This window comes from Grampus griseus (genome assembly GCF_964374135.1).
Source record: "Grampus griseus genome assembly, chromosome: 2".
Taxonomy (NCBI): domain Eukaryota; kingdom Metazoa; phylum Chordata; class Mammalia; order Artiodactyla; family Delphinidae; genus Grampus; species Grampus griseus.
In genome coordinates, this window is record NC_139018.1 from 160,248,165 (window position 1) to 160,271,430 (window position 23,266).

The 23,266-nt window shown below is 44.6% G+C and overlaps 1 protein-coding gene across 5 annotated transcripts in view; it reads left to right on the forward strand.

Annotated features, from left to right (window-relative positions):
* NRP1 (neuropilin 1) overlaps nucleotides 1–23,266 on the forward strand; it is a 139,451-nt gene that overhangs the window by 107,685 nt on the left and 8,500 nt on the right. For 3 of the 5 annotated variants that reach the window (XM_082649566.1, XM_082649565.1, XM_082649567.1), the window contains 5 exons: nucleotides 251–582; nucleotides 5,139–5,283; nucleotides 9,425–9,529; nucleotides 13,586–13,645; nucleotides 19,778–19,915. In XM_082649566.1, coding sequence (XP_082505692.1) covers nucleotides 251–582; nucleotides 5,139–5,283; nucleotides 9,425–9,529; nucleotides 13,586–13,645; nucleotides 19,778–19,915 — 780 coding nt within the window. The remainder of the gene's footprint in view (nucleotides 1–250; nucleotides 583–5,138; nucleotides 5,284–9,424; nucleotides 9,530–13,585; nucleotides 13,646–19,777; nucleotides 19,916–23,266) is intronic. The other 2 variants (XM_082649568.1, XM_082649569.1) reach the window with 1 other exon arrangement.

Sequence of the window (23,266 nt, forward strand, 5' to 3'; positions counted from 1 at the left end):
TAGAAGAACTCAAAAAGGGAAGAAATGAATGTTCTTATCAAAGATTTTCTTTACCGGACTGTGAGTGTAGGGCAGGGAGTGTAGAAAGAGGAACGGGGAAGCTCTGGTTTAATGTCAGATGATCCAGACATTTGCAAATCTACATGAATGCGTACTGACCATGATTTTATTCAATATGTTGGATTCTCTTTCTAAGCATGGAGACTTCTAGAAAATCATTTTACATCGCCTATTCCGTTCCCCTCTCTAGATTATCCTTGCTCTGGAATGTTGGGTATGGTGTCCGGACTTATTTCCGACTCCCAGATCACAGCATCCAACCAAGGGGACAGGAACTGGATGCCTGAAAATATCCGCCTGGTGACCAGCCGCTCGGGCTGGGCACTGCCGCCCGCCCCGCACCCGTACGTGAACGAGTGGCTTCAGGTGGACCTGGCGGAGGAGAAGATTGTGCGGGGCGTCATCATTCAGGGGGGCAAACACCGGGAGAACAAGGTGTTCATGAGGAAATTCAAGATCGGGTACAGCAACAACGGCTCGGACTGGAAGATGGTCATGGACGACAGCAAGCGCAAGGCCAAGGTGAGGCCCGGGCGGGGGCGGCGCCGGGAGGGGGCGGGGCGGCGCCGGGAGTGGGGGGCGGTGCCGGGAGGGGGCCCTGCCTCACGGCCTTGACTTGAATCAAGGACCCCGGCTTCTTCCTGTGGAAGAGCTGCTTCTCATTTCCTGAAAGCCGTGGGATCTGCGGGGGCGAGTGATGGAGACAGTAAGATTCTAGGGGAGACAGGAATTCCACGGCTGAGAATCGCATCGCCGGTCACCTTTCTCTCCCATAGGGAACAGCAGGTGGCTCAGGGGACCGGGAGGTCGTGAGGGTGGGTCCAGGGGGCCACTGCGGTAGGAATTCAGAATCTCTCTGCAGACTCTAATCTTTCCATGAGCACCCGCCCCCAGGGCCCTTCTGTCACGCATCCCTTAAGTGTATTTTTACATTTAAAAAATTTTTTTTTATTGAATGAAAAACTCTTTAAATTCTGTAGTGCTTTACAATTTTCAAAAGTTTCATAATTGTGCTGAAATACACATAACAGAAAATTTGCCATCTTAACCTTTTTAAGTGTACAGTTCAGTAGGGTTAAGTACATTCACGCTGGTGTGCAAGCCCACCTCCAGAACTTCCTCATCTTGCAAAAGAAACTCCACCCCCCATTAAACAATATTTTCACCCCCTCTCCCCCAGCCCCTGACAACCACCATTCCACTTTCTGTTTCTATGCATTTGACTACTCCGGGAGCCTCATGTAAGTGGAATCAGACAATATTTAGCCTTATTTTACTTGGGATGATGTCCTCAAGGGTCATCCATGTCGTAACCTGGGTCCGAATTTCATTCCTTTTTAAAGCTGAATAATATTCTATCGTATGTACAGACCACATGTTGGGTATCTATCCATCCACTGACGGACACTTTCATTGCTTCTAACTCTTGGCCATCATGAATAATGCTTACGTCTATTTCTTATACGTTGGAACCTTTCAAAAAGCAGTTGGCCCTTGAGGATCTAGTGACAAAGAAATATTCCAACCTTCACCAGAACACGTGGCATGATTTTTTTTTTTTTAACGCAACAGGTATTCTTTAGTGATTATGTTTTTCTAAGGCTCTTGGTTAAATATATGTGCATTTCCTGAGCACAGAACACCAACTAGGAAAGGACACCCTGAGTATGCTGCATGGCCTAGAAACTGATTTCAGATTAAAATAAGGAAGAGCCCCCAGAAGTTCAGTTCTGCATGCAGAACTATATGTGGGTTCTGTATTCAACTGATGATACTTCTCACGCCTAGCACAATTGGCCTTTCGGTCCCAGTCTTTCCGTCCCTGCTTTGCCAAGGACCTACTCCTTTTATGAAAAGATTTTAGCTCATTAGAGGGAATGGGAGTGTGGGAATATGGCTTCATACAGTCACTGGGGCCAAAGGCTTTGCAGACAATAAACAAAGCCGGGCCACGCAGCCAGCTCCCACTCGGCCCAGATGTGGAGGCTCTGCAGAGACTGTCCCTACGGCTGCACTCCGCACCAGTGGGCGGGCCACCAAGAGGGATGATGCTGTTGGAAATGTAAGAATTCCTCTCCCATCTCATCCCCAGTTAACTTGTGGTTTCTAAAACATTTCCAGTGTCGTGGGTTTTTTTTAATCTATGTGCAGCTACTCTCTTGCTTGTGTCCATTTCATTTTCCCCTTTTATGTCTACCCCTCTTGTTTTGGTAGAAGAAAAAGTAAAATAAACATCAGAAACTGGAGTTCCCCTAAGAGGCGATCTTTTCTGAGGAGTTGTGAGCCCTGTGGCTTTAGCACCAAGTGTGAATATGCTGCAAATCAACAACTTCCCGGAGCCACTGTCGCACGGCAGTGTGAGCTGTTGTGACACTTTCTTCAACATTCGGTTTCTAAGAGGGAAAGGAGACAAATTGCCATAGGCTCTGGATGGGATGCGTCTTATGCTTCCTGGCCTTTAGTATCCAATCCACTCGTCTGCGATCAAGTCTAAAGCTATCACTCCCTTTGTAGGACATCGCATATAGCATTCACAAGAAGCCAGCACACAGCTTTCAATTTTAACGAAAAACTCCATTCAAGATTGGTTGAATGTGTTAGATTTTTTTCCTAAAACATTTCATCCATCATTATCATGTTCTTATGTATTTAAACCATAAAAGTTTCTAAATTGTTTACATGGCATCTGGTCTCTGATTCCTAACATGTCCTTCCCCTGGAATAAAATCTTCAAGATGAAAAAGGAAACTGGTTAAACCTTCCATTTAGGAGCAGTATTTATTTCTAAATTGCACAAAGATAGTTAAAACATACTATATTTTAACTTGCAAATGAAGATTACCTGCTTAGGATGCCAAGTACCTTTTACATACGGTAAAGGGAGCACACTGTTTTGTGTTCTAAAACAGCACTTTGATGGATTTAAAATCCTCTACGCCCTCACCTTACTTCCTACCCTTAAATAGTGCATGATGGACAAGGGACCCCAGAGTCTTTGAATCAACTAGACTTTTCAGGGGCAAATAGGTCTAAATACTCCAAGCCCTCTTCTTCTAAAGCATGATTAGTGAAAGGACACAAAGACATTTTGTAAACAATCCTATGTTAGCAAACTTAGCCCAATTCCATACGGCCCTTCCTTGCTAATATTCTGCCCAGTTCATCACTGACAACGTTTATAATGTATTTACATTGTGCTAATTCTTTGCTCAAGGTAAAAGTAGGAGAAAAGCCTGGGACTCCGTAGATATAAGTGCTTTTCTCCTGAGAATGTTGGAGCTATGTTAACGTACACAGAACTTGCATGTGTAGTAATACTATTTTTACTATAATTAGTATCTTACTGAGAACACTTCATTGGGCCTGACGTTATACGTCAGATTCTCCATTAATGGCAGCAACTGCAGTTCTGTCAAGAATGCAGAGGCCCCCGGTAGTGAATTTACTCTTGAAAATGATAAAAGGAAACTTTAATTGAGAGAGGTGGGTCTGTATTAGCCCTGTGCTTCTAGATTCCTGGAAGATTTTCTGAGTTGGAAAAGGTCAATTAATTTACTTCTAGAACTCAGAAAAAACCTCTAGTTATGTCACAACCTTCCCAATCTAGCTTCTCTTACTTGTGTCACCCATTTGGCCTAGATATTTCCACCACCGAATGATGGCATCTTTGGCTGGTTTGTGATGTTTTGACCCAGGTATTGGGCAGGGTTCCCACTCCTGTTGGATATGGCCACCCACTCAATATGATCTACCAGATTTGGAAGCCCAAATCATAATCCGTTGAAAGAAAAAGCAATGAAACTGAATGCGTGGCCATGGGAATAGACCTCAGTGTCCTAGACTTCAGTGTTGTCATCTATTAAAATGAGGAAATCAGACTAGATTGTTTCTAAGGGCAGTGTGGTGAAGGACGCCAGATAAGACTGGTAGGTCTGAATCCCAAGGTCATGGCAAATTACTTGACCCCTCTGTGCCTTGCCTGTAAAAGAAGGGCAATAATAGAACCTACCTCTTGGAGTTGTCTTGAGGATTAACTGAGTGAATACATTTTAAGCACATGGAACAATGCCTTGCACGAGTAAACATCACATGATGCTTGATATATAAAAGGATACTCCCAGTGATAAGGCAGTTTGATTTTTCTAATCCCCTCCCCTCTTGCCATTCTGGACAGAGTTAGGAATGATGTTGGGAGAAGAGGATACAGAGAGGCTTATCCATTTCTTAAAAGAGAAAACAAACCTAGCCATTGCTCTATTTTCTTATGATTCCACTCAAGGATTTTGACCTTCCTGTCACTGTAAAAAGGAAAACAGAATAATCCAGTGGCAGCAGGGCAATAAAGGCCGGGCTCCTGAACGTGTCACAGTGATGTCGAGTTAGGAATGCTCTTCACCAAGAGGTGCCAACTCACTGCAGTGCAACCAGGCATCAGAACGTCGCTTAGCGGTCAGGACCCTGTCACTTTCCTGAGATGAGAAAGTCTTTTATCTACAAATGCCTCCAGCTGGTGGTACTGCTTAAGTCAACAGCAGTTCCAATGGATTGGAATAACCCAAGTTCTTGGTTACAGAGAGCTTGAAGTACGTGAAATTTACTATCTCCTCCTCCAGGAATGGAATTCCTCGCTCTTCTAGAGGACGGAGTTTTAGCAAAACCAGGACCCATTCATTTAAGAGAATGTGACAGGAGTCGTTATTGGAAATGTGGTGTCTGTTACAAGCTCTGAAAAATGGCAGGCCCCCTTCCTGAGTTTTCTTCCTCCACTTTTTCAAGGAAGTGGTAAAAGTGTCACTTCTCCCAGGCACATCAGACTGTCATTTAAAAATGTGTCTCATTAAATCCTCAGCTTCTGGTCTAGCCTCAGTGTATCCTCCAGAGTTTCTAAGAAACGACATCTGTCACTTCTTAGAGAAGGTTTGATTGTTTTTTCCCTTCTCATTTAGGAAAGGAATGTCAGCCGTTTACGAACTAGTAGAATGAGGCCCATTTCTCTGCCCTGCTAAGAGTCCTAAAGGAAGGACTTTTCTGCTGAAAGGGAGGTTTTGTTAATACCTGGTGTTCTTCATACTTCACAGTCTTTTGAAGGCAACAACAACTATGACACACCTGAGCTACGGACATTTCCACCCCTTTCCACGCGATTCATCAGGATCTACCCCGAGAGAGCCACTCACGGTGGACTAGGGCTACGGATGGAGCTGCTGGGCTGTGAGGTGGAAGGTAAGCACGATTTCCAGAGCCCCCCCTGGTTCCCCAGATGTTTTAGTTCCTTCATCATGCACTTATGCCCCTGACGGTGCTGCTGCAAATTGCCCCATTTCTCCTGGGCGATCCTGTGTCTCCTGTGCCTGCTGGTCCGTAAGGCTCATCACCTGACGCCCTGCACGACTTATTCAGCAAATACGCTACTGACCCTCATTTCTCCCTGTTTCAACAGGAAGACTTGTAGACAAGCAGCCTTCTCCTGTCCCTAAGTGCACTCTGCATCATTCCCAGATCTTCCCCTAGTCCTTTGTCTACCCCCTTGGGATTAGTTTATCTTCTCATTTGACAATGTTTACTGAGTACAAGTTCTTCCCCAGACACAAAGGGGGCACCAGGAACACAAAGGTCTATAGGACGTGGACCTTACACTCAAGTAGTTCAGCATGGATGGAGGAGGTAGACCAACACACCAGCACTTGCTGCCCCTGGGCTTTGCCCCTAGAAACCGTGCCCATCCTTCAGGACTTGGCCCCGTGCCCTGTCTTCCATAACAGTGCCTTCACATCCTAATTTTTTGTAGGTTGTTTCCATAACGCTCCTCAGATTCTGTGGGGTTGTCTTCTTTGACTTTTTTTTAAAATGATGTATTGTGAAATTCACATAACATAAAATCCTCCATTTTGTTTTTTAAATTATTTTATTTTTATTTTATTTATTTATTTATTTATTTATTTGCGGTACGCGGGCTTCTCACTGCGGTGGCCTCTCCCACTGCGGAGCACAGGCTCCGGACGCGCAGGCTCAGCAGCCATGGCTCACAGGCCCAGCCGCTCCGCGGCATGTGGGATCCTCCCGGAACGGGGCACGAACCCGTGTCCCCTGCATCGGCAGGCGGACTCTCAACCACTGCGCCACCAGGGAAGCCCTTAATTATTTTATTTTATTTTGTTGTCGTTGTTGTATTTTGGCCGCACCTCGTGGCATGTAGGATGGTCCCTGACCAGGGATCAAACCCAGGCCCCCGCAGTGAAAGCTCCCAATCCTAACCACTAGGCCACCAGGGAATTCCCTAAAATCCACCACTTTAAAGTAAACAATTCAGTGGCATTTAGTACATTGACAATTATTTATGCAACCAACACCTCTATCTAGTTCCAAAACGTTTCCATCGCTCCGAAGTGAAACCCCCTACCCATTAAGCAGTCCCCCTCCCTCAACCCCGGCGACCACAGATTCCATGACCTTCTTAGTGTTGTTCAGAGGTCCGTGTCTGGTCCAAGTTGGCATCTGCAGTGTTGACTACCATCCCATACTAGCAGGAAGCAGCATTTGACAGGCTGAAACATCAAGACGTTATCTTGGATGAATTTTTGTTGGTTTTTTTGTTTTGTTTTGTTTTGGCTTGGTTTGGGGGTTTTTTTGGCCACGCTGTGAGGCTTTAGGGATCTTAGTTCCCCGACCAGGGATTGAATCCGCACCCCCTGCAGTGGAAGCACAGAGCCCTAACCATTAAACCACCAGGGAAGTCCCCTGCATGAATTTCTTAGGCTGCTGCAGAGAAACAAAACTTTACATGAGATAATATATATAATGTACAGTGAGGTCTGTTTAAAGATAGACTTAGGTTATCATAGGAAGGTCATATCAAGGACAAATTCACTTCTCACACTGACCTCAGAACTGCACTCTCCTCTGCATTTTTTCACATAATGAATGAGATGAATGTTTGAAAAAATATGATGGTTGCGTAGTGTACTATTTAATGCTTTTGTGCATTGGAATTCCCATCTGCCTTCAATTTGGGCATAAACGAGTAACCTTATACCAACTTTTTCATCCCCATAAAGGTCTTTCTCTAGGTTAGTGCAAAGAATGGCTATTGTTGGTACCCAGATGTTAATCCGTTGAGCATATGCTCAGAGTTGTTTGGAAGGATGCCTCTTAAATATCACCTTCTTGGGATTTCATAATTATTTGTGTTTTGAGCTACCCAAATATAATTACATTCCTGAGCACATTAAATATCATAAAACATTTCTTACACACTAAAGAATCTTAAGCTATAAATCACCATCCTAGTGAATAATTCATAGCTGCTTTCCTATGTGTTTATCGAAAAGCAGGCCATTATCGCCGATTCTTTATTAGGTAGTTGTTTCCATATCTGTAGTTATGTCCCAGGACCTCTGAATCATCTAGTCACTGTCAACACAGACCAAGAATAACCATGTGCCAGGACTTTGGCAAAGATGCCAAGAAAAAGAAGGGATGGGCAGACTGAACCACCTGCAGACACATTCGTTCAGTGTGCTGAGCAATGTGGTTGCCTGGAAAAGGGCGTCTGCTGCTCCGATGCAGGACTTTAGCCCCAATTCTGGGAAGCGACATTGATTTAGAAGGTGGAATGAATGGATGGTTGAAAAGACTGAGCCTGGTGGCAGTTTGCCAGTGTCAACTCTGTGGTGAGGTAGCAATGGTGGTGAAGGGGTTTGCTGCAGATGTTTGCAGGCACTCACCGAGGTGGGGAAGTTGCCCCGAGCCACACGAGGAGCCAGCACCCAGGGAAAGTGTTGTCAAAGCTGTTTAACACAGTTGGTGAAAGGGAGTGTTTTTCTTCTCCCTTAAAACGATTAACAGGCCCTTATTAAATACTGACTTTGTACCTTGTGCTACAGGAGATACCCAAAGATAGAGAAAGAGGGTGATGTGCAGCCCAGCCATCTCGGAGTCTCCATCTTATTTGGGGCTAGCACTTATGTTTAAGAAACAGTTAGAGAACCACAGAAGATAAAAGATTTTCAAGTAGTAAAACTGGGACATCACTTTTTACTTTTTTCAATTTAATCCCCGTACTACCCTGGTCCACTTCCAGTGCAAAACTCCTCCTTTTTAAATACCATAAGGAATGTGGAAAAACCAGCAAGATGAATAGAGAGTTTGAAAGTGGCACGTTACCAAGAGCAAAGGCAGCTTAGCAAAGGCAAGCATCTGGATTGCCAAAGAGGATTCTATTGATTCAGTGTTAGCAATAAGCAGAACCCAGAATACGTGTGTATGCATTTTACAGTCTAGTTTGTACCCCTAAACGGTGTGAACATTACCTGTACGTGGCGATTTCCTAATTATTACTGGTGTGTGTTTGGGGCAGTTGAGGAAGTTGAAACTAGCTATGTTTCTACATTTATTATAACTCTGCTCAGGCCTTTAGCACAATAACAAACAGGGTCAAATTTTTATTGAGAAAGCAGCAGTTACCAGCACATTCCAATTGGCCAGAAGCTGTTAGAGAACAGGCCCCCACTCCCAGCATCTTGTCTGGTTTTCAGACATCAAGAGAACTGTCCATTATCTCAAGTCATGTAAAGTGAAATGTAATGCCGAAAACTGTAAGATATTAAACAGATTGCAAAAATGAGTAACAGGCTGGAAAAGAAAAATAGACGGAACTAAATTTAAAGAACTTCAAAAGCAGTCTTTGATTAATGTTGGCTACTTTTCAACTACAAACTCAAAGCTATGGGAATACCTGCCAGCAGTGGAATGTAGTCCTCTGGGAGTTAAGGTAAAATGACCCCAGGGAACTCCCAGACACCTGCCTGGGCTCACAATCTGAGAAGCTTACTTAGAGGGAAATGGAGTTGCTCTTTAAAAAATAAAGAAATAAAGAACAATATTGTACTAAAAATGAATGCTGAGACTCACTTTTGGGGAAAATTTTACAAGATAAACTTAGTAAATACCAAGAATATAAAGGAATTCTTGACAAGTCAGTCCTCTAGCACCTTGAAAATGAAAGGAAAAACAGTTCAAGCCAAATCTCTATCATCAAAGTTCCCAACTTCAGGGTCATGAATAAATAACCAGTGAGAATACAAGAACTTTACAGAAAAAGGATGTGTATGTAGATAACAATGTATAAAATGCTAAGGCAGCCAATTCTACGAAGGAGATACAGATCAAATACCAAAACAAAGCAGTCCCCAACGCATTCTGCAAACTCTGAGTATATTTCGCTCCTGAAAGAGAGGCAAACCACGCTCCCGGTCTTCTAACCACAGATTAGAGTTTTCTGCAAAAGCATTAGCAGGATCAACAGCCGGGGGCTGGAGAATACATTTCAGAGGTGTGAGAAAATAATCTTTGGATCTTGTTTCAGCACCTACAGCTGGACCGACCACTCCCAATGGGAACCTGGTAGATGAATGCGATGACGACCAGGCCAACTGCCACAGCGGAACAGGTGATGACTTCCAGCTCACAGGTGCAGAAACCATCTTCATCCCATTGCTGTACCATCTCAGTTCATGTTGTAGTCGAGACCCGCTAATTAACGTCTGTTTGTGTTTTCGGAAATCCTCACGGCGGCGGCAGGCGGGAGGAAGCCTTGCCAAAACACGTGCATCTTCATTTCCTCATGTTGTCGTGTAAACAAATTGTCCTTCACAGCCACAGCCATTCGAGCGATAATGTTAGCCATTTTCAGAGCCAAAGGCTAGGATTGTCTTCATCGGATAAGAATTCCTCCATGGCTAAATATAACATAAACTGATTCTCATCTTTGACCTCCACCCCCTTCCGAGATAACATGTGCGCCACCCGTACATAACCACACGCTGGAGAACGTTTCTTTTCAGTTTCTAACCGGGATCAAATTTTTTGAGTGGATCCTTTAACCAACTAATTAATGAAATCAAGCTTATATTTGAAATGCAGCTTTGAAGCTAGGATTTTGTGAATCATGTTACATTAGAATTTACAAGGGCAGAATTTGTTGTTATTTGACATCACCACTAGCAGATAGATCAGGGATGGTGTGTGCCACGTGCCTCACCAACTTATTTAGAGGATTACTCCATGATATTCTAAAACTCTAAAAGCTAGAAAGTGACCTTCTCTTCTACTTGGACTGGCAGAGGAAACATTAAGCAAGTGGGGAAATGGGACGCCACCATTTGGAAACTGGCCAAAGCACTAGAATTATCACCCTATTGCTGCCAAAGGTACCATGGGGCCTTTACTGCTACCCAGATCAAAACACAGTTTCTTACAGCATCTGACTCTCATTTTACATTAAACACGAGCCCGTGGATGCAGGTCTGTATTTTTACCCAAAAGGGATTCAGGAGAGCCCACGTAATTCATTTTCATGGGCGAAACTGAAGACGTTACCATGTAACTTCACAATAGTGCCACGTTAGTAGCTAACGCATTAATGTAAAATGTGGAAGGAAATGTCCCAGATTTCCAATTACTTCAAAAGCTCTCTTCTGAAGGAGGAAGACTGCTCTGCACCCTGAGATGGAATAAGGGGTAAAATCTAGCTCAGAAGTTTAGTACCATGAACTGAGTTTACATTTGAATCCTACCTCCTAAGGTTCTCTGCCTCCAAATTTCCAGGATAATTGCTTACAGTCGAATGGCCAATAAATGTCACGTGGCTATGGGCTTTTGAAAACAAATCTTGTATATAAGTAGTTGCAAGCCACAAAAATTACTCTAATTAATGCAGAGGGCTTTTCTTTGTAAGATGTCAAGCTCCAGCTAAAAAGCTTATACGGCTGATGTTAAAACAGAGTACCAGTCTGGTGAAACAGGTCCTGCAGAACCTTCCCAAGGTCGCCTGTGAACACTCTGCAAACCTCAGGCTTTTTGCAAACCCGGTCACACGTCCCATCCGTAGTGAAAATCCTCATATAAAGGAACGTCTGCCGTCATCACAGACTCCCCTGTTCAATTACCCTCTTGAGGAGAGGTTCTTTCCTTTATAAACCCTAAAGTGGTCAGTTAATATTGATTAGAGACAAAGCCTCAGATTTATTCCTTGTGTCAGAACAACCAACCTTCTCATTTGTGCATCGGCTCATGACTGAATCAATTGAAACCTAAGCCTTTGAATGAAATAGGGTGAGTCTGTTAGCCTGGAGCAAATTGTGTATGGCCCCGAGTTGCAAACCACAGAAAATGGGTCATTTTGACTGGAAACACTGACAGTCCTTTATAAGTACAAGGCGATAGTTTATCTACAGCATTTAAAATCATTTATTGGGTAGATAGAAAAAAATCCATTCTAGTTTTTTGGTTTTTTTTTTTTACATATTACCCTGGCGAAAAAAGTCATTTTCTCAGGCCAGCACGTTTGTTTCAATAATTTGATCTATACGTGCATATATTAAGAACTTCCGGGGGTGCTGCGAAGGCTCACTCTGTTGCCCCAACAAGAAGAGGTGATCTAAGAAGACATCCTCATGCTTTGTATTCATTTACTGCATGACGGCCCATTTGTCCTTTTTTAAAAGCTTATTTTGCTCTATGAAGCTCTGTGTTAGTCTTTTCTGAAGAAGGGCGGGCTGACATTTGCCGGCGTTTGCAAGCAGCCCAGCCTGCCCCTACCTAACCCACTATCTTTTCACAGGTGAGCATCTCACCTCCTGGGCTCACACACAAGTCTGTACCCTCCTTGCTCTTTCTGTCACAGCTGCAAACTTTGAACGTTCAGTGTCCAAAACCAAATGAAAAGTATTCTCCCTTTCACCCTGATGGTTGGCAGCATGGAAATTGGGATCAATGCTCTCTTAAGGTTCGGTTCCTTAACAGAGATGATGTCACTTTAATGTCTTCTCCTGGGGGGGTGGCCTATTTGAATATGGGGGAAATAAGTATTTAGCAAAATGCTCATTACCTATAAACAACACTGAATTCCAGGTGAACTGTACCAAATGCATGGAAATGAGGAGAGGTTTTGCTCTCCCTTGCTTGCTTGTCAGGGTGAAAATTCACCCTTGAAGTTACTCATTTGCAAATGCCTTTGATGTCATTAGATAATACAGTTGGCTTCAAAGGCACCAGGAGGCCAAATTTCACATTGGATCTGTGTGTCCCCAACAGCGGAATTTGGCTCCCAACCTCTAACACAACTGACAGTGCATATCTGTTTTTAAAAGTGAAGTTTCACCTTGAGTCTTTCTCCTTTAAGACCACTGGGAACGGAATGCTAATGCGTCTGGCCTCCCTCCAATTCTGCCATTATAGATTCACCTTCTTAACCCATAATATATGTAATGGCTTCTCCTAGCGCCTGCCTCATTGAGGCCGTGCACACGTGAGACCACTTATCCAGCATATTTACTGGGCCAGCAGGGGTACCACGACTTGGTGCTACAGTGGACTAGCTCAGAAATCTTCAGGCCATTTCAAGAGCTCAGTTTTACGGCTCTCTGATTCATGATCCGGGTGATTTCTCACCCATGGGAGCTGCAGGAGAGGACTAGGCCTCGGCCAGAATAGAGATGACTACAGTCTCTATTGAATGACACTACTGGGAGGTGTACAATGGCACCTCAGAGCCACCTCCAAACTTTCCACGATGGGCATGAGCCCCCCATGCCCTTACCCTGAGTCTACCCAGGACTTTATCTCTCGGGAAAGCAAATAGATGCTCTCGACCATGATCTGCAAGGCAGGCACACATATGGAGAAATGGCTTTCGAAAGCACCAAAGTAATAAACAGCAAACCAGTTTTTCAAGAAGCGTTCAGGTGATGCTTGTGGTTGGGCAACTTGAAGAACGGGACTTTAAAACAGAAGTCTCATGACGAAGGGCGGAAAATGGCTGAGCTAAGATACCCAAGCTAAGAGGGTAAATCTAAGTTTCCACTGGTCCCCAGACCACGAATTCCAAGTCGACCCGGGCTGACTGAAGTTGATGGCATTCAGGGTGTTGTTTGTGCAGCCTTCCAGCTCCTCGGGACTGTGAAGAAATGTGTCCCTCCGCCCCTTCCCCTTTTCCTGCAGCTTCTCCGAACTGCATACTGGGCGGAATTATTTGTCCTTGGGAAAAACAAACAACCGCAGCCGCAAAAGAAAGGAGGAATTACTGCCATCTGCTTTAAAACTTCAGTTTTTAAAATAGATTGTAGGGACCAGCCTTGCAACTCCCCCCAAGACACACATCTGAAACCTTGGGAAACTATTTGAAGCTTAGAGGTCTAGGTCAAGTTTAATACTTAAGTCACTAAGGACCTTGGGCGGCCTTTGCTTTTCACTCTTGCAATTGTGAGCGTCGTCGATTAGTCTGGGAGTCAGGGAATGCCCTTGGAAGGAAGTCTGGAACTCTCCATACTGCCTAGATGCTTTATGAATAAATGTATTGTGGTGAACAAAATTTAAGACATTTGCTGTAGCTGGAATTAAAGGAAGAATTATCTGAGGGAACTGCTAGCCTCTAACAGATGTATGTAAGCATACAGCATTCTCTACTAAATATTACCTACAATGCTGCCTTTTTCTCATCTCATATGTTACTGTTTCTGTGTTTCAGGTGGTACCACTGTGCTGACCACAGAAAAGCCAACCGTGATAGACAGCACTATACAATCAGGTATCAAATACCAAAGAGAAAATGTGGTAGTTTTCACATATGCCTGTTCTTTCCCACAAAATAGCACATCGCTACGGTTCTCAGTTTCCGTTTCCCTCAAAGTCCTAGCAGAGATGCCACCAGCATCTGGTCCCCAAGCATGAGCCATAAACACTGCTTTCCTTTCATCCACATGTATATGCAGCAGGGAGCAACATTTCCTTCCCCATCAGTCATTGCCAAATGGTGACAATCCCCGCTCTCAGCGGAAGGAACCGAGGAACATACTTTGTTTAAACGCAGCACATCTAGGACACGGACTGTGTTTGCAAACTCAGGAGAAGGAAGTCTCCCAGGCAGCAGCCTGACTATTTATTTTCATCGCCACTCAGCAAATCGGAGACAGGCGAAGTTTGTCAGTTTTGTCTGCCACAGAGTTGGCAGGTTTACAGCCGCATTTCCAGTGGGTGCGCTGCAAGATGGGGTGCAGGAAACCAGGGCTAGCAGTGCGCCCGGAGAGGCGCGCCCTCGGGAAGGGCACCTCTGCATCCTTTTATTAATAGAGGCCCTGTGATGACTTTTAGAGCCTCTGGTTTGCTGTTGATCAGGGCCCAGCCACAGGGGTAAGGTGGTCTCCCCCTCACTCTCTTTTGTATTCTGTTGGTATTTTTTGAAAATCTTCCCCACAGACACACACCAGGGGAAACTGTCGGTATAAGCAATCAGAAGTTTTACATACTTTAAAGTTAATCATTAGAGTGAGGTGAACAGGTCAGCTCACCAGCTTCTCCCATTTCCTCTACTGAAGCCCGCAGCCTTGGCCTCCACGGTCACTTCTTAATGGGGCATGTGGTGTGCATCACTGTTTCCTCAACAGCAGACCCTCCGCAGCCAGCAGAAAACAGAAAGGACTGCTCTGATTAGCATGCTTCCTTAAAGGGTGCTGTCACTCTTGACCCAATTAACCAGCAAAACAAACTTCCCTTTAGCTGATCTTAACCCCAGGTTTCCCCATGGTGGGCTCAGGGTGACAGACTCCCTGCTACCACTCAGCTCAGACACCCCCAAATACCGAAGATGAAACTGAAGAATAGTGTTCAGCTAAATTCCAACAGCCAGCTGGGAGTCCCATCCACACCTTTTCAGGTTATAAAACGTAGCCTTGGGAGATTGGCTGGCTGCCCCTGCCTCCTGGATGGGGCTCTTGCTCTCCTCCCATCTTCCCTGATAGGAAATTCCTGGTTTCCCACTCAGCCCCATCAGGGCGGTTTTTATGGGGTAACTTCCTTGCAGGTTCTTTATGACCCTCTGTCACAGGGAAGAGGGGTAAGGTGCACAAGTGACGTTCTAATAATGTAACAAACATTTTAACTGTCTCTCTAGTTTTTCCTCTTGCCAGAGAGTTAATTACAATCACTAGGAAGTTGCCAGCTAGCTTGTTAGATCTCATCTCTTTTCCTGCCTGTCCAAAGAACTAGGGGTCATCAAAAAACCAAACATGAACAGCAGCCTTGGGGAAAATGGAAAGGTACATCAGATCCCAAAATGGGCTGACTCTCCCTCAGTGCTGGAAGTCTTTGTTATCAGACCAGGAATGGCTCTGTGAACTTTTGATTTGTGCATGAACTCAAGGCCTTTGTCTTGATAGCTTCACAGAGGAGATCCAGAGCAGACAGTCATCTCATAGGGTCTCCTGTGGTCAGAGGGCAGAGGTACAAATCGTGAACCAGTAAGACCCCTTGCTACCACCACCTGAACAAGTTCACGTCAAACTGTTACCGAGTTCAAGCTCATTCTGCTCACCCCACGGCAGGTCAATAAATCGAGAGACGAAGTATTGGGACAAGGAATAGCAACTTGATTCAGAAAGCCAGCAGGCCGAGAAGATGGTGGACTAGTGTCCCAAAGAACCATCTTACCCGAGTTAGGATTCAAGCTTCTTTTAGACTAAAAGGGGAGGGGATGTGGCTAGTTGTTGTAAACTTCTTAGTGCTGGAATCCTTTGTTCTTGCAGCTGTTCGTGGACGTGTGGTCACAATGTTCCTATAAACCTCCAACAAGACAATTGTTATTTTATATTCTGCAACTTTTTATTTCTATATGAATGGAAAGGTGTAATACCTTTAAAGGTCAGCCTTGAGAATGGGCTTTCCTGTATATTTCAGGCTATAGGCAACATTCTTTTACAAAAGTGCAGAGCCAACAAGACTAAGCACCTGCAAGAGAGCACAGGGTTAGAGCTAAAGGAATAGATCCAATATGCAGTCAGGTTTGTTCTTCTTTTTTTTTTTATAATATGGTTGTGTTCTTTTTTTTTTAATGTATTTATTTGTTTGTTTGTTTGTTTATTTTTGGCTATGTTGGGTCTTCGTTGTTGCGCACAGGCTTTCTCTAGTTGCGGTGAGCGGGGGCTTCACTTCATTGCAGTGTGCAGGCTTCTCATTGCGGTGGCTTCTGTTGCAGAGCACAGGATCTAGGCACTCGGGCTTCAGTAGTTTTGCCACGTGGGCTCAGTAGTTGTGGCTCGCAGGCTCAGTAGTTGTGGCGCACAGGCTTAGTTGCTCCACGGCATGTGGGATCTTCCCAGACCAGGGCTCGAACCCATGTCCCCTGCATTGGCAGGCGGATCCTTAACCACTGCGCCACCAGGGAAGTCCCCAAGGTTTGTTCTTTTCTGTTACAGGACCACAGGGCTTATTGATGGGGTTGTCTGTTCTACAGTCAGCGCAGAGTCCTTTACAACTTGCCTTGGTTTCCTGTTTTTCCATTGTCTGAGTCATGAATCTGGCTCTCTAGATCTTCGTTTATGGATAGTGAACTGTCTGAGCTTCTTTGAGGAGTTCCGTTCATTGTCACCTCCTGGCTAAGCCAATGCTCAGAGATCAGGTCTAACTGTGGTGTTCACCCCATGGTCAGATGAACCGACTGATACCTGGATCCCCACTGTCCTGCAGGCACCTTGACAAGCAGCAGCAAGTCAGACCCTAAACTTGCATCATCATCTGATTTTGCTGAAGCCACTAGAGATTCAAGCAGAGTCTGAAGTCTTCATGTTGAGGATTCTTCTCAATATAATACATTCATTGGGCATATAATATTCATATACTGTCTGGGTTGTAATCGGATGCATAAAAGCCTGTTTAAATGCTCTGCCAGGAACTGATGAGAAACCCTGCATTTTAAATCCAGCTCCCCCTGGTGAAGCCTCTTACCCTCCAGGGATCCCCAAACATCCACTAGAGCAGTTCAGAGTATGTTCATGACCCCTGGTTGCGTTGACCCAGGCACCTCCACTTATTTCCACTGCAAGACCAGCCTATGAGTCAGCGAGCTTGCATACCCAATAGAAGTTTTGAAGACCAGATTTAAAAATTAAATCCTTGTACGTATATGGTGCTAACGACAATCTAACTCTGGGCAAACTGGGTTCACCAGGCGCAGCTGGTGCTGGCTCACAGGGGCTATAAATTTAAGTGCAGAATATTGTTTCCTGCTATTTTGAAGAGTCAAGGAGGGATTTAGCCAGATTATTCCCAATGAATTTAATGAGAATTGTGCAGCCACAGGGCCTGGGTAATATTTTGAAGATTGAAAGGTCACACGTACTTAGTCCTATATACACATTTCATTCGTCCATTTGCTTTTTTTCCTCTTTCTTTCTCTGCCCTTTTCTCCTCTGCTCCTGTCCTTCTCTCTTCCTCTTTCTTTCTGTTTTTTTTTTTTTTTTCCTTTCTGGAAATGTTTTTGTGTGTTGTGTGTGTTTAATAGCCTTTCTAGCCAGGCTTGAATCTTCAACATCGAACTATTCTGACTCCATACCCATCCCCCACAAAAGGTACTGATTAAAAAAAAAAACATTTATTTTAATTTAACAAGATTGCCATAAATTATATGATCGGGACAAGCAGATAAAAGAGTAGTTAGAGCAGATCGCCATGTTAAATTCGTAGATTGGGAAGAACAGTGGAAGATAAAGGCTGACTTCCATTCACTGGAGCAGAAGTGCCTGAATTACTCCTTCAGGCAAAGCCATCCTCTGTCCTGGCCATGACAAAAATACCCGAGTTTTTCTTATATTTTATGACATCACCAGAATAGTAATAGCCAAATTACGGATAGTATGGTTTTCTGTAAATTATACAATAAATTTAATGTATTTACAAGGCAAATATAACCAGAAATGTGTATGCTGTAATGGCTTACTGCCCTTCTCTTTGTGCGTGTCTTATAAATAACATTTAAGTAGAGACCCCCAGAACCACACACATATTAACATTTTCCCATATTAACATTTTCTAACACGAGATTACACAACAGTACCTTTCGGGGCTGTGGGCGTTGACATCCAAGGTTGTTCAACCATTCTGTCACTGTTCAGCTGACCACTACTTCTGCAAAATTCAATCTTGCTGTACAGAAGCGGGGCAGATTTTGGAGAGGGTTTCTCATGCTTTAAGAAGCCCTATTTCATGGTTATGATGGACTAGGCATGAAATCTATCTCTCCGGTGACACTACCGCTGTGAAATACAGCCCTTTGCCCGAACTGAAAGCGCTCACGTTATACACATCACGTGACTTACTAGATTTACTTTCCCAGCTGTCCCTGTGAATCCTTTGGCAGGTCACACTGTCATCGGATGGGAGAATCCATCCTGCTCAGTTTTGACAATGCGTGTGGTGCCTTCCTTCCAAATTTCACATTAGCATTTGAAAAGAGTTCCTTGGAAACTGAAAATGCAAAGTAACTCATTCTTATCTATTCAATAAACCTTTCCATTACAGTCCCTCCTGCCATTGTTGAAGTGGGGGAGGGGCAAGGGAGCCCAGACTCGGAGAAGAAAGCAAGATATTTGTGTTAAATGCTTAGACAAAGTTAAAGAAAAGATCCAAATGAGATAGGCTCTCAGCCTGACCCTAACACAGCATATAATACCATGCTTCCCTTATTGTACAGAGAAGTTGTTTTGAGGCTTTATTTTTTAGATCAGTTGGCTAGCTCTCCTAGGCACCTTCCTCCTCGTCTCAATGCTGCCATCTTGTGGACACCTGAACTCAGTGAGAAGCAATAACCCTCATTAGAGAAACCAGCCCCTATTGTGTGCTTAATTTTATTGTATATTCGGGGGATGAGTGGACTGGCAGAAGCCAAGAGAATCTTATCTTTAGGATTATTTTTTATTGTTAGCTCAAGTTTACCCCCCCCAAAATTCCAAGCATCAAAGACTTCATTTTCCCCATTCTTAAAAAGTTAACCAATTTCCCAAAAAAAAGGATTGAGTAAAAAAATAAAGCTATGGAGGTTTAAAAAACCCCATAGCCAAAGAGCACCTTGTAGAACACACACATCATTCCTGAGACTCCCTTCATACTTTCCTTTTAGATTCCAAAGGAAGCATTTTGAACGTTACAAAATATACAAGTGGGTACCTATTCCAGCATGCTTTGTCTTTACTTGACTTTACATTGAGGTTTTAAGTGGGGCAAACAATTTATAGGCAAATCTGAAAATTCACTAAAACAGCAGAGGCTTCCAGTTAAAATACCTGACCTGATATAAAGCACAGAAGTAAAAAATAATCTTAAGCAATGCTTCAGAGATCTGCCGGTAAAAACCTGAAGCATAAGCTGGTGTGGTGAGAATACAAATAACCTCCAGGGTGAGATATTCAGCCAAGTCACGTTGCTAGACTTTTGAGGTTCATGGGTCAATCTCTAATTAAGATTCTTTTCATTGGTGGATATCAATTTATATGACTCATCCTCAAGAGCAGAGTATCTTTCACATTAAGTGTTGCGGAAATAGGGAGAACGCTAACATAATATACATGTAATATACATGCTTTGGAAAGTAACCTTCCTGGAAATTTTATGTAGCAATTTGACAGGCAGTCCATAATCTTTTTGAGCTGGATTTAAAAAAAAATTATTTTTAAATGTTACTAAATATGATGTTGTAAGCATTTGGACTTCTCCATGCATCTTTTGAGTTTCGTGGTAATCCTGGATTTTGTGGCTTTCCTGGAATTTTCAAACAGACATGAAGTTATGTAAATCATGCTTTCCATGAACGAATTAAGGACCTCTCTGACCTAAATGATTAAATGTGTCTTTCTCTGCTTGTCTCTGTTTTTTTCCTTTCCACCCACTGAAGAGTTTCCAACATATGGTTTTAACTGTGAGTTTGGCTGGGGTTCTCATAAGACGTTCTGTCACTGGGAGCATGACAATCACGTGCAGCTCAGATGGAGTGTGCTGACCAGCAAGACGGGACCAATTCAGGATCACACAGGTAACGGAGGGTTCACTGTGGCCTCATTTCTTTGAATTAGAGAAAGTGTTACTGCGGAGGGTTGATGGGTCTCTGAGTTTAGGGAGTTTAGAAAATACTACAGAGCATTCACTTTTGCTTTTCTTTTCTGGAATTAACATCATGTCCTTCCCTAGTAGAGAGTCCCTTAGGCCACTTTGTAGAGAATACTGATTAAATGTGGCAACTCATTGACCCCTCTGAAAAAATAGCAAACTTGGCAAACCAGTGTGTGTGAATTAATACCTGTTTTCTACTTTTTCTGAACATTTTTCATGGGAAATTTCAAATGTATTCAAAAGTAGGAAAGAAATAGCAAAATGAACCCTCTCTGTACATAACCCAACTTCAACCACCATCAAATCCTACGAGTCTTATTTTATCTCTAGCATCCTGACTCTGGATTGGTTGGAAGCAAGTCCAAACACCACCATAGATGGTGTCATCTCAGTTATTTCGCAGCTGCAGAAACCATAAGTGAGCTTAACGCTTACTCTCTTGACCCATGAAGTGGAAATGGATTGGGGTAAGGGTAGAAATCTTGTTCTTTTGAGGAAGATTGTAAATGTAGCCCATTCCCTCCGAGCAGATAGAAACCTTGCCACACCTCAACCCACCTCACCTCCTGTCTTACTTTCCTTCTAAGATTAATTAGGGTTGGGGTACATAGGGAGCCGTCAGCCACTTTCCTCCTAGTCATTTTATCACCCAACTTGAAATATGGAATAAAGAACCATCAGTGTCCTGCAGAAAAATGCACATGCACACACGCGCACGCGCACACACACACACACACACACAAACACCCAACCCACGAACTTCTGCCCTAATCAGTGATACCGACAGGACTGCTTCCTCAAGTCATGTTTCCCAAAAGAGACCCCAGAGGGGCATTTGCTGATGCTGAGAAATCTCATTAAGCCGAGTCTCCCCATGCCTGTGCTTGGGGTGAGTGGGCCAGTGGGCCGATGGACAGGCACAGGGTACTTCATGCCTTTCCCACTTTGTTGTTCACTTTTTCCCCTGTGAATACAACCATTAAGTAGGTTGAATAGGCCTCCTTCCATCACAGCTACTTCCTTTCCTAATAAGAATGACAAGGAAATTGGATAAAATTGGACTCCTTCAATTCTGAGACACTTTCAATTGAATCTTAAGACAAGCAGTTTTAGAAAACTTAAAATACTTTGACTGTAAATGGCACTGTACATAGAAATGGCATCAAATTAACCAAATGCAATTAGCTGAAATGAAGGCAGTAATGGTGGAAAAATTGATGCAAAGTGAAGCAAAATGGCTCAGTAGGATCTGACATTCAAAGGAGGTTAAAAGCTATGTTAGCCAGAGAGAAAAGCTAAAAGGCTTGCAGAAGTACAGTGCTAATTGAGAAAACGGAGAGAGAGTTCCCGACCCAGAGCTGTGATAAAATCCCTGAAAGGAGAAACATCAGCACTTTATGTGTTGGAGTGTCAGAAAAGGCGGGCTTGTCTTAGATTAGCGGCTGAGAAGTGCGATTCCTTCAGAAGGATTGGTCTCTTTTGTCCTCCCAGACGCCCCAATTTACTTGGCAGTGGTGCCAGGTCTGCCCAAACCAGGAGGAACCCCCGCAGCCCTAGACACACAATCATTTGGCAAGAGAGATGGGTGAGCCTGACATCTGAAAGGCAGGAACTTGTTAACATGAAAAAGTCTGAATGAAAAGAGCCCCCCCCCCACAGGACACACGCACACAGCCTGCCACAGATCACGTGCGGCACTTTGCAAATCTAACGTGGAGATTTCGGAAAATGAACACTATCTAGGTACAATAGCCTGCGGCCCAATTTTGGATTTACCAAAGGAATCCCACATGCTTTTCTGCATTTGACCTCTAACAATGAAGCTACGTTCCTCCTTTCAGAGGATTTCCGAAACCCGCATCTTCCTCTGCTTCATTGCCCATATGCTATCGAGCCGCCCACATACATGGCAGATGCAGTGAGGGGCGCTGGAGATTCAGGTGTAAGGGAGGGAACCCAACCCTGGAGGTGCTCACAGTCTGGTTCTGGGTGGGAAACGGCTCCAGCGCAGTGGGATGAGGGTGTCCAATGGCCGGGGGAGCAACAGTGGCAGAAGACAGCACAGGAGGGGGCAGAGAAGCGGCCTGACTCGGGGACCATCTAAGCTAAGCATCCTCAACGTCATTCTTCTCCATAAGATCGGGGACGGGGGCGGGGGGGTGGGTGGGCAGCAGCAAGATGGGGGCGTGTCTTACCAGCCCGTCCTGGTGGGCTGAGTGAAGGGGCACCATAGACAGGTGAGCTCACAGACAGGCGAGCATCATTTGGTAAATCAGCGGGAGGAAACAGACCCCAGGGGTGACTTGAGTCTGCGTGGTCCAGAGCATCACACGTGACTGCCGGGGCCGTGGTTTTTTTTTTTGTTTTTTGCGGTACGCGGGCCTCTCACTGTTGTGGCCTCTCCCGTTGCGGAGCACAGGCTCCGGACGTGCAGGCTCAGCGGCCATGGCTCACGGGCCCAGCCGCTCCGCGGCATGTGGGATCTTCCCGGACCGGGGTATGAACCCGTGTCCCCTGCATCGGCAGGCGGACTCTCAACCACTGCGCCACCAGGGAAGCCCGGGGCCATGGTTTTTATTTCCACCCTCCTTTCATTTTCCCCGCCCACCGGTTGTATTAAGCGTGCTTGAGAGCCATCTCAGACAAGCAGCCAGGTGAGGGAGGAAAGCGCCTGAGGACACATCCACTTCACCTGGACGCTGCTGACTCAGGATGCGCCCACGTACACGCAGGGAAAGAGTATCTCCCAAGCACGCCAGCCTCTGGGGCAGCACACCGAACATCCCGCTGCCCGCTGAGGCTCAGCATCAGATGCATATTTTCAGCAGGTGCGGCGTTATAGTAGCATTGCTATTTGCAGAGCAAACAGTGAAACGCGAGTTGTGTGTTCAGACCAGGTGGTGGCAGAAGGCAGTGCTCCCACAGGGGGTCATTAACAGTAGAGCCAGGAGTTAGTCCTCCAAGCTCGGCAAGCATCTCGGTTGCCAAAATGGCAGGTTCTAATAAGCCTCAGAAATGCAGCCTCACCTCTCCTGGAACCAGAAACCCACATCAAACAGAAGCAGGGCTCACAGCTGAGTTTCAGGCTCTCAGGTGTATTTAAGGAATTTATAAGCCATTAAAACGAACTAGGGGAAAAGCATCGAAGTTTGGCGGAAAAAAAAAAGATTGCCAGATTATTTGGACAAACTGCAGCTTTATTATCAAGCAGTTACAGTGACCAAAGCATCATCAACCAGAAGTCTACCTGTTCCAATGGTAAATAGATAAGAAC